This window comes from Gigantopelta aegis, chromosome 6, assembly GCF_016097555.1.
Source record: "Gigantopelta aegis isolate Gae_Host chromosome 6, Gae_host_genome, whole genome shotgun sequence".
In the NCBI taxonomy this organism is placed as follows: Eukaryota; Metazoa; Mollusca; class Gastropoda; order Neomphalida; family Peltospiridae; genus Gigantopelta; species Gigantopelta aegis.
Genome location: NC_054704.1, coordinates 522,768 through 540,888, shown reverse-complemented (window position 1 = coordinate 540,888; position 18,121 = coordinate 522,768). Strand labels below are relative to the sequence as shown.

Sequence of the window (18,121 nt, the reverse complement as noted above, 5' to 3'; positions counted from 1 at the left end):
CTAGTTACATTACACGTCTTCTTACACTGATCTAGTTACATTACACGTCTTCTTATACTGATCTAGTTACATTACACGTCTTCTTATACTGATCTAGTTACATTACACGTCTTCTTATACTGATCTAGTTACATTACACGTCTTCTTACACTGGTCTAGTTACATTACACGTCTTCTTATACTGATCTAGTTACATTACACGTCTTCTTATACTGATCTAGTTACATTACACGTCTTCTTATACTGATCTAGTTACATTACACGTCTTCATATACTGATCTAGTTACATTACACGTCTTCTTACACTGGTCTAGTTACATTACACGTCTTCATATACTGATCTAGTTACATTACACGTCTTCTTATACTGATCTAGTTACATTACACGTCTTCTTATACTGATCTAGTTACATTACACGTCTTCATATACTGATCTAGTTACATTACACGTCTTCTTACACTGATCTAGTTACATTACACGTCTTCTTATACTGATCTAGTTACATTACACGTCTTCTTACACTGGTCTCGATAAATTACTTGTTTTATTATTTCAAATACTGATCTCGATAAACTGGTGATTTATCTAGATGTCTGGAACAATCAAAACTGGCCGAAATCAATGTCTGGAACCAACAAAACTGACCTAGATCAATGTCTGAAACGAAGAAAACTGGCTTAAATCAATGTCTGAAACCAACAAAACTGGCCGAAATCTATGTCTGGAACCAACAAAACTGGCTTAAATCAATGTCTGGAACCAACAAAACTGGCCTAAATCAATGTCTGGAACCAACAAAACTGACCGAAATCAATGTCTGGAACCAACAAAACTGACCGAAATCAATGTCTGGAACCAACAAAACTGACCTAAATCAATGTCTGGAACCAACAAAACTGGCGTAAATCAATGTCTGAAACCCAAGAAAATTGGCTTAAATCAATGTCTGGAACCAACAAAACTGGCTTAAATCAATGTCTGAAACCCAAGAAAATTGGCTTAAATCAATGTCTGGAACCAACAAAACTGGCTTAAATCAATGTCTGGAACCAACAAAATTGGCCTAAATCAATGTCTGGAACCAACAAAACTGGCCTAAATCAATGTCTGGAACCAACAAAACTGGCCGAAATCAATGTCTGGAACCAACAAAACTGGCCTAAATCAATGTCTGGAACCAACAAAACTGGCCTAAATCAATGTCTGGAACCTACAATTTACCTGTATTGTAATGTACAGACACTATCTAGGTACAATTTACCTGCATTGTAATGTCCAGACACTATCTAGGTACCTGTATTGTAATATCCAGAGCCTATCTAAGTAAAGTTTACCTGTTTTGTAATCTCCAGAAGGTAAGGACTGATGAAATGAGGCAGGGACTCCACCATGCGGTGAATGGCAGTCACAGCCCCCAGCTGTAGCAGATCATTTCTGAAAATAGCAAACACAATGTTTAAATTAATACCAGTTGTTTTCTACAAGGCAATGACCAACTTTCAAGTTTCATACATATTCAGGGTGGTGTCTAAACTGTCAGAAATTTACTGTGTTTACAATTTTTGCATATTCAGAGAAATAAAATGCTTACCATAACTTCCTGTGTATTGCCTATGGGCTATACATTTTAAATCACCCTGTGGACTATCTGATAGTGCGGACCATGTAGCTGTTTGTGTTTCTCAGGGCTAAAAAATGTGTGCAATATTAAATGCTTCCTTCAGACAGACTGTATGATATAACAAAATCAAGTAAATAAATCACTATAATGGTATAAGAACTATATTTTCGGGGGAAATTACAATAAAACCAACTCATTAGTACAGTACAGGTATGCAAACAGTGTTCATCATGCTCATATGATCAATCATCTTTCATGCAACCAATCCACCGACTATCCACCAGAGCAGGCTATCTGATAAACGTTTTTAAAGTCCAACCTAATTATAGCTACTTGCAGGCTACCCAGTGTAATGGGCAATTGCAGGAAATTTTTATATTTACAAAATACTAATACTGGTAAAAAAGCAAAAACTTTGGTTTGTTTAAAGACACCACTAGAGTATATTGGCTAATGGATATTATACATTCAGTGTATACTTTTAGAGGAAACCCACTAAATTTTTCCCATTACCAGCAAAGGATCTTTTATATGCACTTTCCTACAGACAGAACAGCACATACCACACCTTTGATATAGCAGTCGTGGTACTTGGTTGGGATGGGGGAGCCCTACTCGCCCGAGAACAAGTTCACTGAGGGGGTTCAATCTGACAAACAAAACACCTCAATTGAGCACTATCGACTGAGCGGGATCCAAGCCAGGTGCAAAACGTCTAACTTGTTTAAAAATGCCAAACAGTAATACAGAGGGATGAGTTAGCTTGCCCAGCTTAGACACATCCCTGTAGGGAATATATTGTTCTCAAGCTTTTAATGCCTCAGAAAAAGTTGAAATTTGATTAGCAAATACTATTTAATGTTAGCATGTGTAGCTATTTGTGAGATTTGTGAGGCGAATCCTGACATCATACTGAACAAAAAGTGCCCTGTGCATATAGAATTAAAAAACATAAAATAACTAGTTAACCATTGATTTTTCATCTAAACCAAGCTTATTAAAATATTCCAACATTTACAATAGATATAAAATTATTTATCAATTAAAATAATTTAATTAAATAGAAACTAAACAATCAAATTCTACTACAAATAGAAATTCCTAGTATGATTAAATAAACTAAAAATCACATCCAACACCAGAAACCTTACCTCCAAACTCACCGAATACGCTCATCTCTGTTCATGATTTTGAACCCTATATCTACTGATACTAAACTGACCTACACCAACTGTCAGTATCATGAGAAAGAAATGTCAATACCTAGTAGTAGTGAGTTGACAGCTAATTACAAGCCAAAAAACATACCTGTGAATACCTGTAACCCAAGAAACACTTTACCTGCTGATACTTACGTTAGCTGTCCAAATCATGATATTTCAGTACATGTACTTAGTGAGATGACTGATAATAGCAATTCCAATGACATAGCTGTGGATACCTGTCAATCAGGAAACCCATTCTCTGTAGATACTTACCATATTGTCCCTAGTGAGACAAACATGCCAGTTCCTAGAGAAGTAACATTTAAAGACAATTACAGTGACATAGCTGTGGATACCTTTCAATCAGGAAACCCATTCTCTGTAGATACTGACCATATTGTCCCTAGTGAGACAAACATGCCAGTTCCTAGAGAAGTAACATTTAAAGACAATTACAGTGACATAGCTGTGGATACCTGTCAATCAGGAAACCCATTCTCTGTAGATACTTACCATATCCTCCCTAGTGAGACAAACATGCCAGTTCCTAGAGAAGTAACATTTAAAGACAATTACAGTGACATACAGTTTATGAATTCTTGTAATTCTAAAAACCCCATATCTGCTGACACTTACTCCACTTATCCTAGCTGTGAAAACAAAGGGACAGAAATATATGTACCTAGTGAGTTGGTAACTAATAATACATTCAGCAACATACCTATGGGTACCTGTAAAACAAGAAATTCTTTATCTTCTGTTGGCTATCCCACTTACTCTAGCTGTCAATATCACGAGACAGAAAATAATACTAGCATATCAGTACCTAGTATTACCATGGGTAGGTCACCATACTTTGTATATAATGACCCGGCATATTATGATGTTCATCCGATTTACCCTAGTTATAATCATGGTGATCCAGACATGATTGTGCATGCTGAGTTAATAGTTAATAACATGTTTAATGCCATACCTGTGACAAGTTCACAAACTGATGTACATACAAATATGAATGTTTGCAATGAGCCAATAGTTACTGATACTTTTAATACCTTGCCTGTGACAAGTTCACAAACCCTTGTACATACAGATATGAATGTATATAGTGAGCTAATAGTTAATAATACTATTAATGCCTTGTCTGTGACAAGTTCACAAACCCTTGTACATAAGATGTGAATGTATATAGTGAGCCAATAGTTAATAATACTATTAATGCCTTGCCTGTGACAAGTTCACAAAATGTTGTACATACAGATATGAATGTATATAGTGAGCCAATAGTTAATAATACTATTAATGCCTTGCCTGTGACAAGTTCACAAACCCTTGTACATACATATATATGAATGTATATAATGAGCTAATAGTTAATAATACTATTAATGCCTTGCCTGTGACAAGTTCACAAAATGTTGTACATACAGATATGAATGTATATAGTGAGCCAATAGTTAATAATACTATTAATGCCTTGCCTGTGACAAGTTCACAAACCCTTGTACATACAGATATGAATGTATATAGTGAGCCAATAGTTAATAATACTATTAATGCCTTGCCTGTGACAAGTTCACAAAATGTTGTACATACTGATGCATACCATAGTTTCCATCATGTTGCACAAACTATGACCCCTCATCAAGCCCAGATGACCACCCTGAATAATACAGTAACCAACAACATCGACAACCATAACAAACACACATTTGAAAACAAGTTAACTAAACAGTCCCCTGTTAACCTGAACAGTATTTTATCTGACCATATTTCACCAAACAAGCATCATGACAACCCAAACATATTTTTATCTAACCAGCCATATGTTAACAATCAAAGCAACATGATAGAAGCTAATTCTTCAGTTAATAATGAAATAGCATACACTGATATAAACAATGACTATACCAAGTTGCAAATACTTAGTTTGAATGTCTGTGGTTTAAAAAGTAAACTAATTATACCTGATTTCTCATTATTAATATCAAAACATGACATAGTGTGTTTTCAAGAAAGTAAAACTGATGAAACAGACTGTAAGCCAGATCTTATCCCGGGCTACACAACTTATTTCAACAACAGAAAATGAATATGTTGATATGAATAATTTTATGAATGATATAACAAATCTTGACAATCTCAGTATTCTCAGAGATAGGGCAAGTCAGGACATAGGAAGAGTTAACCAGCATGGAGTGAAACTTTTAGATCTATGCAAGTTACATAATATATATATTCTCAATGGTAGATGTGGGACTGATAAATGTATTGGTAAAGTCACAAGTAAAGACTGCAGCCTGATTGATTATGCTATAGGTACTCACCATGTTTTTAAAAATGTAACTGACTTTCAAATCTGTGATTTTGACCCATTTCTTTGTGATATCCATTGTGCTCTAATACTTACATATTCGTGTAAATGTAATACTGACACAAACAATCCTGTAAATCATAGTAACGGTGTACGAAGGGAAACAGCATGCAAATGGGTTCCTAGTAAACGTGAAGACTTTATAAATAATATCGACGACAACATAATCGAAAGCATCTCTCTAATTCTTGATGACGAGTCTAATACAAAAGCACGTGTCACAAAAGCCACCGATATGTTAAAAGATCTATTTTTAGACAAGGCAGCCTCGACATTCGGTCATGTGCGTGTATACAGTAACAGCCGTAACAAAAGGTCAGTGCACAACAAGCGACCCTGGTTCGGGATAAGACACAAACATTTACGTACGAAGTATCTCGAGGCCAAAACAATATACGCTAGAAATAAAACTACAGATAATAAAATGAGATTAATTAATGCCAGTAAGTCTTATAAAAAGAGTATATTTAAAGCTTTTGCACAACATAAATTTAAAACAGAAATTAAATTGAGACAGTTACGCTTTTATAAAATACTTAAGAAACAAGATAACTTAGATAACAACGTTAACGTTCCTCTTACTGATACATTTTTCAACTATTTCAGCGACTTAAATAAGGGCGAACCCAATAATGATAACTTATTTAATTTTAACATGGATAAAGTACTATATGAAGTAAACAATGACAGTATTATTAATGAAAAATTATTATACCAATTTTCAAAAACAAAGGAAGTCGGCTACATCCCAAAAATTACCGACCAATCACATTACTTTGCTGCTGCTCTAAACTGTTCACAACTTTACTTAAAGGACACACCCTAGTTACTGCTATTTGTTAACCATTACGGCGTTGTTTTTCGCTATTAAACCCCATTTTTCACAAATAAAATTGCACTTTACTTACATTTTATTATTTAGAATACACATTTCCATTCACCTGAAGTGCTTTTTGGTAATCCTGATGTTTGTAAAACCACGAAATGCATTTTTTGCCTTTTTTCACAAGATGTTCTGTCGAGAAAAAAACGTTAAGCAAGCGAGGTCCAATCTATTTTTAGAGGGGATATTTCCATTTCAATGTCACAGACTTTGGTATATCACTTGACCGTTATCATTTTGGTTCGGTTTGTTTTCTCGTGCACGGTTCGCGCAATCAACATCCGATTTGTTGTTGTTCATTTGTGAGATTTTTCTTCACAGTTCATGAACATTTTCAGTGACAATAAAGTTCAGACAAGTAAGTGTCTCAATACAAAACGTTACAAACCCTTAAAACCAATAAGTCTTACGATATCTGGAGAGGGGATACAACCAGAACAGAACAGTTGGAACATGTCCAGGAGAGGTGAAACGAACGCACCCCAAGTCTGTGAAATTTGTCGTGACGTAGGCATTGTTGTGCTTCGAGCGACATCTACCGGTGACATCAGAATACTAACTTTCAAAATTATTTCAAGCAATTGGGACATGGGGATTCCCATGGTATTTATCGATATAAAACCTACTTTTTCACTCCATTTGATAAAAACGTGATCTAAGTGTGTTACAGGTTTGTAGATTAACCAAATTATAATTTATTTTCGCTGGATGGAACTAGGGTGTGCGGCTTTAATAACAGTTTAAGTTTATTTATTGAGGAAAATAATACCATTAGTGAGGCCCAAACCACGTTCCGTAAAGGCTATTCAACGACAGAGCATATTTTTACATTACATCACTTAATAGATATCTTGAAAAAAAGGAAAAAGAAATTATATTGTGCTTTTGTGGATTTTGAGAAAGCATTCGACACGGTACCTAGAATACAGCTTTGACATAAACTACTACAGCATAACATAACCTGTACATTTTTTAGAATTATCCATCAAATGTATCAAGGTGTTAAATCAATGACTGTCGTAAATAATCAGCAATCTACTTTATTCCCATGTAACAACGGTATCCGTCAAGGTGAAAGTTTATCCCCTATTCTATTCTCCCTGTATTTGAATGATTTAGAAGATTATTTATCTAGCCATGGATGTGAAGGGGTTTCCCCTACAACAGACAACCAAGATCACCCAATAGATATTGCTTTACACATGCTTTGCTTGTTATATGCAGACGATACTGCCCTATTATCAACCTCTGCAGCAGACCTGCAACACACCTTAAATATGTTTTATCAATATTGCAATAAATGGAAACTTAAAATAAACGGCAACAAAACGAAAATATTGATTTTTAACGGTAACACTAGAGATTATAAACAAAATTTTAAGATTGGAAATAATACATTAGAACATGTGAAAGAATACAAATACTTAGGAATTACTTTTACAAAATTAAACAACTTTCGAGTTACAAAGAATAGACTTAAACAACAGGCTACCAAGGCCATGTACTTTGTACTATCAAAATCAAAGGACAACTATCTATCAACTGAATGTAAACTTAAAATTTTTTAATCAATGGTTCTGCCAGTTTTATTATATGGATGTGAAATATGGGGATATGAAAAAGTTGGTTTATTTAATTCTGTACAAATAAACTTTCTAAGACACATCATACCCGTTAAGAACGCAACACCAATATTTATGCTTTATGGAGAGTTAGGGAGAATGCCTGTCGAGTTAATTATGTATAGAAGAATGGTATGTTACTGGGCGCAACTGATATCAGGAAAACAATCAAAATTGTTTACTCTTTTATACAAAATTATGTTAAATGACCACCTTACTAACGGAACTAACTATAACTGGATTAATACTGTTAAAAACACACTGAATAACTTGGGAATGGGTGATATCTGGATAAGACAATCTTTCATATCAGTAAATTGTCTCTCACAACAAATTAAACAAAGACAATGTGATCAGTATTTACAAACATGGAAAAATAACATATCACTCATCGAGAGGCAACACTTACCGATTATACAAAGAACAACTATTTTTCGAAAGCTATATCAATAAACTACCAGAAAAACTGTGGACAGCACTCTTAAAATTTAGAACGTCTAACTATTACCTACCCATGGAAATTGGACGTTGGAATAATATACTCACAGAAGATAGAATTTGCACATTATGTAATGTAATGGACATTGGCGACGAGTTCCATTATCTTTTTATTTGCCATTTTTTCCATAATTCAAGAGTCCAGTTGCTACACCCATATTATTATACGCGACCAAGTACTTATAAATTTAGAGAACTAATGGAGAATAAACGAATTAGTACCCTAAAGAAATTATCATATTTCATAAATATAATAACTAATGAATTCAAACGCCCTTGACTACAAACACCATCAAAACCAAACATAATTAACAAAATACTATCATTATCCACTGCACCATATATAAGTTTAACAATCTATTCGTTTATAAGTACTTGGATACCCGTATATTTGTATTAAATATCTGTATTATTACATAATATATTGATGTGCGTGATTGTATATGTTTGTATATGTGTTTGTGTATGTATTGTAATTAATGTACTTACTGTCAACCATCTTGTCACGTGTATATAACAAAATGTTTATGTATATATTCCTCCTATGCCATTGTGTAACGGCCCGAGTGTAAATAAAGTCTTGTCTTGTATGAATGTGGCGAGTACTCACCAAACAAGCTAATCTCTGTTCATGATTTTGAACACTGTGGGCATGAATGTGGCGAGTACTCACCAAACAAGCTAATCTCTGTTCATGATTTTGAACACTGTGGGCATGAATGTGGATAGTACTCACCAAACAAGCTAATCTCTGTTCATGATTTTGAACACTGTGGGCATGAATGTGGCGAGTACTCACCAAACAAGCTAATCTCTGTTCATGATTTTGAACACTGTGGGCATGAATGTGGATAGTACTCACCAAACAAGCTAATCTCTGTTCATGATTTTGAACACTGTGGGCATGAATGTGGCGAGTACTCACCAAACAAGCTAATCTCTGTTCATGATTTTGAACACTGTGGGCATGAATGTGGCGAGTACTCGCCAAACAAGCTAATCTCTGTTCATGATTTTGAACACTGTGGGCATGAATGTGGATAGTACTCACCAAACAAGCTAATCTCTGTTCATGATTTTGAACACTGTGGGCATGAATGTGGCGAGTACTCACCAAACAAGCTAATCTCTGTTCATGATTTTGAACACTGTGGGCATGAATGTGGATAGTACTCACCAAACAAGCTAATCTCTGTTCATGATTTTGAACACTGTGGGCATGAATGTGGCGAGTACTCACCAAACAAGCTAATCTCTGTTCATGATTTTGAACACTGTGGGCATGAATGTGGCGAGTACTCACCAAACAAGCTAATCTCTGTTCATGATTTTGAACACTGTGGGCATGAATGTGGATAGTACTCACCAAACAAGCTAATCTCTGTTCATGATTTTGAACACTGTGGGCATGAATGTGGATAGTACTCACCAAACAAGCTAATCTCTGTTCATGATTTTGAACACTGTGGGCATGAATGTGGCGAGTACTCACCAAACAAGCTAATCTCTGTTCATGATTTTGAACACTGTGGGCATGAATGTGGCGAGTACTCACCAAACAAGCTAATCTCTGTTCATGATTTTGAACACTGTGGGCATGAATGTGGCGAGTACTCACCAAACAAGCTAATCTCTGTTCATGATTTTGAACACTGTGGGCATGAATGTGGCGAGTACTCACCGAATAAGCTGATCTTTGTTCATGATTTTGAACATTGTGGGCATGAATGTGGCGAGTACTCACCGAATAAGCTGATCTCTGTTCATGATTTTGAACACTTTAGGCATGAACGTGATGAGGTGCTGGATGACGTGGATCTTCAAACTGCTGCAGATCTCAGCGATACAGAGCAGAGCACAGGCAAGGACCGACGGGTTGTCTTTACACGCCGTGAGGACACGCGTCGACTGGCTCAGTACCTGGAGGAACATACTGTGTTAATTTATAATAACAGACTTTGTTAATTAATAATAACAGACATTGTTAATTTATAACAAACTTTGTTAATTAATAATAACAGACTTGGTTAATTAATAATAACAGACTTTATTAATTTATAATAACAGACTTTGTTAATTAATAATAACAGACTTTGTTAATTAACAATAACATACTTTGTTAATTAACAATAACAGACTTTGTTAATTTATAATAACAGACTTTGTTAATTAACAATAACCGACTTTGTTAATTTATAGCAGACTTTGTTAATTAACAATAGCAGACTTTGTTAATTAACAATAACAGACTTTGTTAATTAACAATAACAGACTTTGTTAATTAACAATAACAGACTTTGTTAACTTATAACAGACTTTGTTAATTAATAATAACAGACTTTGTTAATTAATAATAACAGACTTTGTTAATTAATAATAGCAGACTTTGTTAATTAATAATAACAGACTTTGTTAATTTATAATAGCAGACTTTGTTAATTAATAATAACAGACTTTGTTAATTTATAATAGCAGACTTTGTTAATTTATAATAACAGACTTTGTTAATTAATAATAGCAGACTTTGTTAATTAATAATAACAGACTTTATAATAACAGACTTTGTTAATTATTAATAACAGACTTTGTTAATTAATAATAACAGACTTTGTTAATTAACAATAACAGACTTTGTTAATTAACAATAACAGACTTTGTTAATTAATAATAACAGACTTTGTTAATTTATAACAGACTTTGTTAATTAATAATAACAGACTTTGTTAATTAATAATAACAGACTTTGTTAATTAACAATAACAGACTTTGTTAATTAATAATAACAGACTTTGTTAATTAACAATAACAGACTTTGTTAATTAACAATAACAGACTTTGTTAATGTATAACATACTTTGTTAATTAATAATAACAGACTTTGTTAATTAACAATAACAGACTTTGTTAATTAATAATAACAGACTTTGTTAATTTATAACAGACTTTGTTAATTAATAATAACAGACTTTGTTAATTTATAATAACAGACTTTGTTACTTAATAATAACAGACTTTGTTAATTAACAATAACAGACTTTGTTAATTAACAATAACAGACTTTGTTAATTAACAATAACAGACTTTGTTAATTTATAATAACAGACTTTGTTAATTTATAATAACAGACTTTGTTAATTAGAAAATTTGTTTCTAATTTTTATTATTATTCATACTTACCTAGTACTAGCAACAACAATGCTATACGACCCTGAGTTATAACATCCACTGCAGAATTATCTCCCCTTGCCAGATGTATAACCTACACCCGCGCATGGGTAGACCGTATATCCTCGTTATCGATTCAAAGTCCGGAATGATTGAATAAAAAAAGACCTCCCTCGGGGCGGGTGGGAGGTAACGGTTGTTGTTGTGCTAGTACTAGGTAAGTATGAATAATAATGAAAATTAGAAACAAATTTTCTAATAGTCTTATTCAACTTACCGTACTAGCACAACAACAATGCTATAACAGACGTGATATAACACAGTTAAAGCACGAGAATTTAACATTAAAGGGAAGAGGTAAGAAAACAAGGGAGGACTTACCCATTCAACCAGTAGTGTTCGTCTAAGTAATGATACAGTGAAAAATGAATGAATGAATGAATGAATGTTTAACGACACCCCAGCACGAAAAATACATCGGCTATTGGGTGTCAAACTATGGTAATGCAAATAAATAAATGAATGAATGAATGAATGGTTAACGACACCCCAGCACGAAAAATACATCGGCTATTGGGTGTCAAACTATGGTAATGCAAATAAATAAAGTGATGATCAACATCAATATAAAAATTCAAGGTTTAAACAAAAACAGTGTAAAGAACTGTGCAAAAATACAAATACAAATATCACAGAAATTTACGGACACCGAATTTTACTCTAAACTTCAATTTTTGCTGTATTGGCCATTCTCAAAGAGAATGTTACACCCCTGCACCACGGTGAGGTTACAGCACACGCAGGGGCAGTGAAAAAGCAACCCACATCATACGAGGTATAAAATGTCAAAGTGACTTTTAAATTGAAGAACTACAACCCCAATTAAAAGTAAACCAATTTAACAAGGTGAGGAAACCCGCACACCAGGTAATGGTAAAAGACACTCGACTGCCCCAGATAGTCAACCATCCACCCCCCACTCTCCAAACAGGAGATGGAGAACTATCTCCCAGAAAGACTGCCGCTAGTGACCCGACGAAATAAGGGTCGCCCCCTACTCGTGGCCCTGCGCACCGAAATGAGTTGCTGCCCTGCAATGACTGACTGAATCCGCCGAGTTCCGTCCGGACCAACAGCCATATCACGGAAATAAAACCGGTCAAACGTGTGTCGACCTTTCCAAAATCCTGCACTCATGACCTTGAAAATGTCCAAAGAATCATGGAAATTAAGGGAAGCAGAAATCGCCAAAATCTCATGAGGTCGAACGGAGAAATTCCGCAGAACATGATCACCCGCCTTCTCATATGCCAGTTTGATGGTTGCAGCAATCCATCTCGACAAAGCATTCTTCGTAATGTCTCCTGGTTGGCGTGTGAAAGAGATAAACAGTCTCTTAGTGTTTTGCCGGAGATTTCTAGTACGCTCCAAATAGAATTTCAAAGCCCGCACCGGACAAAGAAGTCTATCAGAATTATCCGCAGAAAGCGTACGAGATAAACACTGAATGATGGCCGGAGGAAACTCTTCCCCTGGCACCTGGTTCTTAGCCATGAAAACAGGATCAGTACGTAATGTAACTGACCCGTCCGTATTGTAATCCACCAAATCATGCAAAAAAGCATGAATCTCACTAATACGACGGCAAGCCGCTAGTGAGACCAGAAACAAAGTTTTCCACATCAAATGACGAAGACTGGCGAATTTCAAAGGCTCGTAGGGCTTGCCTTTGAGTGCATGCAGAACCAGAAAAACATTCCATTTAGGCAAAATGGAAGGCTTCTCAACCGTGTTTTGTAACGACTTAAGCAAGTCATGCAACACGAGATTCGTTGAGAAATCTTGACATCCACACTGCCTCAGAGTAGTGAAAATGGACGACCGGTGACTTCTCACTGTTTGAACCTTCAGCTGTCTTTCTTGGACAAGAGCCAGAAAGTACTCAGCTAATCATTAACAGTAGGCGACAAGGGATCCACGTCCCTCTCAGTCGCCCAACGAACCCAAGCGCGCCAGTGACACTGGTAGACCCTCTCCGTAGACTGGCGCTTCGACGAGGAGACGAGCTCAGCAACCCGTTTAGAAAAGCCTCTGTTTCGGAGGGAAACCCCGACAACCGCCATGCGTGAAGTCGGAAAACCTCCGGCTTCAGATGCCACTCTGTCCGACGCAGTCTCTGACTGAGCAGATCGGGTATCAACGGCAACCGCACCGGCTCCTGCACTAAAAGTGACAGGAGCGGAGGAAACCAGGCTTGAGCTGCCCAACTCGGGGCTACGAGCGCGACACGACAAGGTTGCTGTCTGATCTTTGCCAGAACCTTGCCAATCAGAACCGGAGGGGGAAAGGCGTAAAAATCCAGTCCCGTCCAGTCCATGCTCAACGCATCGTACTCCAGTGCCAGTGGGTCTGGTACCGGCGATACAAACACTGGCAACTGACTGTTCAGGCGAGTGGCAAACATATCGAGTTGAGGACTCCCCCACAACTGAAGAACTTGATAAGCCACCGTCCGGTGCAACATCCACTCCGTCTGAACCGGGGAACAACGACTCAAAGCGTCCGCCAAGACGTTCACGGACGAAGGAATGTGTTTGGCCGATAACACCACTCCCCAATCATCGCACCATTCCAGAATCTCCAAAGCCGCAAGACTCAATGACAGGGATTTGGTGCCTCCCCACCGATTGAGGCACGCAACAACCGACGTGTTGTCCGACCTCAACAAAATTCGACGATGTCGAATAACAGTCCTGAAATGGAGACAAGCGCGACGCACTGCTTCCATCTCCAACAGGTTGATGTGACGACTCCTCTCTGAAGGAGTCCACACTCCTGACAGATGTTGATCCAAAAGGTGTGCACCGAACACCTCAAAGGAAGCATCGGTAAACAGGCCCAACTCTGGAGAAAGTGGGTGTAAAGGAACGGCCTGGGACATACACTTGTCCACTAGACACTCTTGGATCGGAAGAATGAACCAAGGCCCCAATGGTATCACCAAATCCCAGCTGAGACCATCCCACACTCGGGACAAATGCCATTGAAGCGGTCTCTTGAACCATCTGAACCGCACATTCAGCGCCGCCAGCGATTCGAGATGGCCTATCAACACATGGAGCGTGCGCACCGACGCACTTTGCTCCACCAGAAGACGTTGCGCCAACGTCCTGAAATTGTGAAGTCGCGAATCCGTCGGAAGAACGGACGCCTCCACAAGGTTGAAAACCACCCCGAGATAAGTGAAAACCTGCGTTGGCACTAATTCCGACTTGACCCAATTGGGAATAAACCCCAATCAGAGAATCATGTCGATCACGAACTCCACGCCCACGAGACATGCCGTCTGTGACGCCGCCGGAATTAACCAATCGTCCAGGTAGTTGTGCATCCGTATACCCAACAGATGTACACGCCCCACCACTGCCTTTACTACCCGAGTAAAGACGTGAGGGCTTGTGGCCAATCCGAACGGCAGAACTTGAAACTCGTAAGCTCTGCCATCGTAGAGGAACCGCAAGTACTTCCAAAAATCCCGATGGATTGGAACATGCAGGTAAGCGTCCTTCAAATCGATGGATGCCACCCATTCCCCCACCTGAAGCAAAGCGCGAACAGACTGAACCGTCTCCATCTTCATAGATGGAATAACGACGAAATAATTCAGCGGCTTCAGGTTTAGAATTGGTCGCCACTCGCCATTCTTCTTCTGGGCGAAGAACAGATGGGAATAAAATCCCGGAGTGCCCAAATCCACCTCCTGGATGGCTTTCTTGTTGAGAAACTCGACAACCATCTTCTCCACCAGTACTCGTTTGTCGACAGGCGGTACTGCAGGTAACCGGGGGGAGGACGTCAGTGGAGGGGGTGAAGAAAATTTGAATTCTGTATCCGTTGCGGACAACCGACAAAACCCATGGGTCCAGATCTGGCAGTTCACACGAACTTTGAACAAAATAGCGCAATCTGCCCCCCACAGGAAGATCTGCTAACGGAACCTCCGTAAGCAGATGTCGATTGTCCACGCACCCGCATCCCGGCCGCTTCCCACCCCTGGGCGCCTTGCCCCAAGCGGAACCACGAAAACGTGCTTGCTTCCCCCGAAAACGTCCCTGTTTCGATGAACCACAGGCATTACCAGACTGCACGCCCGAATCAGACACCACAGGGATCTGATAACTGTCAAGAAAAGTCAATTTCTTAACAGGTGGAGGCTTAAAAGTAGACGCCGCCTGGCGCTTACGAGCAGTTCGGGATGGAGCAGCAGGGACGAATTTCGCCGCTTCTTGGTCCATGACCAAGTTAAAATTGGTCCCAAAAAGTAAGGTTTCCCTTACTGAGCGACTACGAAAGTAGGTTTTAACCACACCCGTCGCTCTCAGTCGCGCCAGGTAGTGATACTGACGCAGAAGTAGACTGTTGGCAAAAACACGCCCAGCAAGCTGAGCGACGTGATGAGAGGCTTTAGAAGCCGCCAACAAACAACCCTTAACCATCGGCGGAAGACCCGTGACTGCTTTATCTAACCCAAATAGGAACGTACCTAAATGGTTATTGACTTGAAAAAGAAGTTTAGATAACCTCTCCAAAGTCTCTAAATCCGTGAGTGGCACACTGACATTAGGAGATGGGTGGCAGTCTGCCTTCACCCTAGCGGAAACGACTGCTGGATGTGAAAGGAAGGAAGCTCCCAATGTCTTATACGAAGACGTGGACAAAACCTTCGCCGCAGACAACAGTTTCCCGGTAGCTAACGCTGCCGGAAACTCTTCCACCACCGCCTCCAAAATACGATCGCTACCCGCAATCAAAGCATCAATCTCCGCAAGAGATTCATGTGCCTCGTGCGCTAACGGCAAGCTGAAATCCTGCCGCGGAGCGTCCGTCGCTAAAGGCCGGTTTCCAAACGAAACACCCTTGTAAGACTGAACAGCCTCCTGTTCCCGTACAAAACCAAGAACCGCCTGGTAATCATAATTGCCGTCTGGCTTACCATCGGCCAAATTGGGAATCTCGTCAAGCACCGAACCTTCCCCCGAACCACACACTGATTCGGAGGGAAAATCGTCTTCCGAAGAAGAAATTTTTTCAAACAACGCGCCATGCGCTGACCGTAACGGAAACGAAACTGCATGGGCAGGACGATGCGAACCGGCTGAATCTGCAAACTGGTCCAACCCCGGTCTCGCTGGAAACCCCGGCGGTGGAGGGACTGGTGGAGGCGATTCCCCTAGCCAGGCCATGAAATTCTCAAAAAGAGAAACATAGTCCCCCCGAGTCCGCCTCTGAGGGCGACCCGAAACCATCGGACCCTGAACGAAAGGTTCCGCCCACGCAGTCGAGGGATAACGCCTGGAACCTCTACCCCGATCTGACAGGTCCGGATTGACCATCGGTGTAGACACAGGCGCACCCAAGAAAGCTGCAGTTTCCCTGATCCCTGCCGAAACAGACAAAGGGACTGGTGGTGTCGGTTGAACCGGACCGTCAGGAAATTCGTACACGTACGAATCCTGCGCCGAATTCTGAACCCAACGTACCACGTGTGGATTAGCCAACCCAGTTGACGTAGCCACATGCGAACAATCTAAAAGTTGATGACACTGTACAGGCGCCCCAACAACAGAAGGGACGCTCACTGGCATCGCACCCGAAACAACGCCACCCGGCTCCGTGACCGAGACAACGTTGTAAGACTTCGCAATTTCGCCAAGTGGCTCGATCACTGAAGTAGCGCCGAAAGACGCGTTGACCGAAACGGCGCCCTCGGACGCCACGACCAACCCTGCACCAGAAATCTGGTGAGCCAAACGGACTTCATTCTAGAGCTAATCGACCCCTCCACAGAAGGACCGATAACCCTGCCCCCATCAGCAAGATGGGAGTCAGAACTGAGAGACACAGTCGTTCCATCCACGACTGCACTCCCTCCGACTGACGCCCCCGTTACAACCGCAACCGGCGCCGCCTCCACCGACGGAGGCAAAAGCAAATCACCAGGTCGAACGGAGCCCGACCTTGAAGAAACCTTCCCTGCTTCAGCCGAAACAGGGAGCAACAGCGCCTGGCACTTCAGGTTTACTGGTATCACCATGAAGATGGCGAACAGACGAGGAGGCGCCCTTGCGCCTACCACTTGTCCGCGAGCTCTTTGAACTGGACACCAACTTGCCGACCGCCGGCAAATCGGTATGGAGCACGACCCTGGAGGTTGCCACTGTGCTCCGCCCGTCCCGTTCACGTCTAATCATCCTCTTTCGCTCGGCATCTTTTGACAGCTTGTTAGCCTTCCCCCACGTGGAGGGGGACCAATTTACACAGATATGACACTGGCGTTCAAAACAACAAGAACGATATGCCCGACATAACAAATGCTGATCAAACTGGGGCAGTCGTTTAAGACAACCCCCCTCGGCACACACAACCAACCGGTTGGAGCCCGAGGAAGCCGTGTCAGACATTAACCCCCTGTGTAAATTACCCAAAAGACAATTAACAATTTGACAAATTTTTTACTACAGAACTCGAACACGACTGCAATGGAGGACTGCAGAATAAAAAAAACGAGGATATACGGTCTACCCATGCGCTGGTGTAGGTTATACATCCGGCAAGGGGAGATAATTCTGCAGTGGAGGTTATAACTCAGGGTCGTATAGCATTGTTGTTGTGCTAGTATGGTAAGTTGAATAAGACTATTAACAATAACAGACTTTGTTAATTTATAATAACAGACTTTGTTAATTAATAAT

The 18,121-nt window shown here is 39.7% G+C and overlaps 1 protein-coding gene across 2 annotated transcripts in view; it reads right to left on the bottom strand.

Annotated features, from left to right (window-relative positions):
- The window catches only part of LOC121375033 (HEAT repeat-containing protein 1-like), a 58,425-nt gene that overhangs the window by 23,812 nt on the left and 16,492 nt on the right, over positions 1-18,121 (bottom strand). For both annotated transcript variants that reach the window (XM_041502240.1, XM_041502241.1), the window contains exons 7-8: positions 9,949-10,124; positions 1,336-1,435 (exon numbers count right to left, since the gene is read on the bottom strand). In XM_041502240.1, the coding sequence (XP_041358174.1) occupies positions 1,336-1,435; positions 9,949-10,124 (276 nt within the window). The remainder of the gene's footprint in view (positions 1-1,335; positions 1,436-9,948; positions 10,125-18,121) is intronic.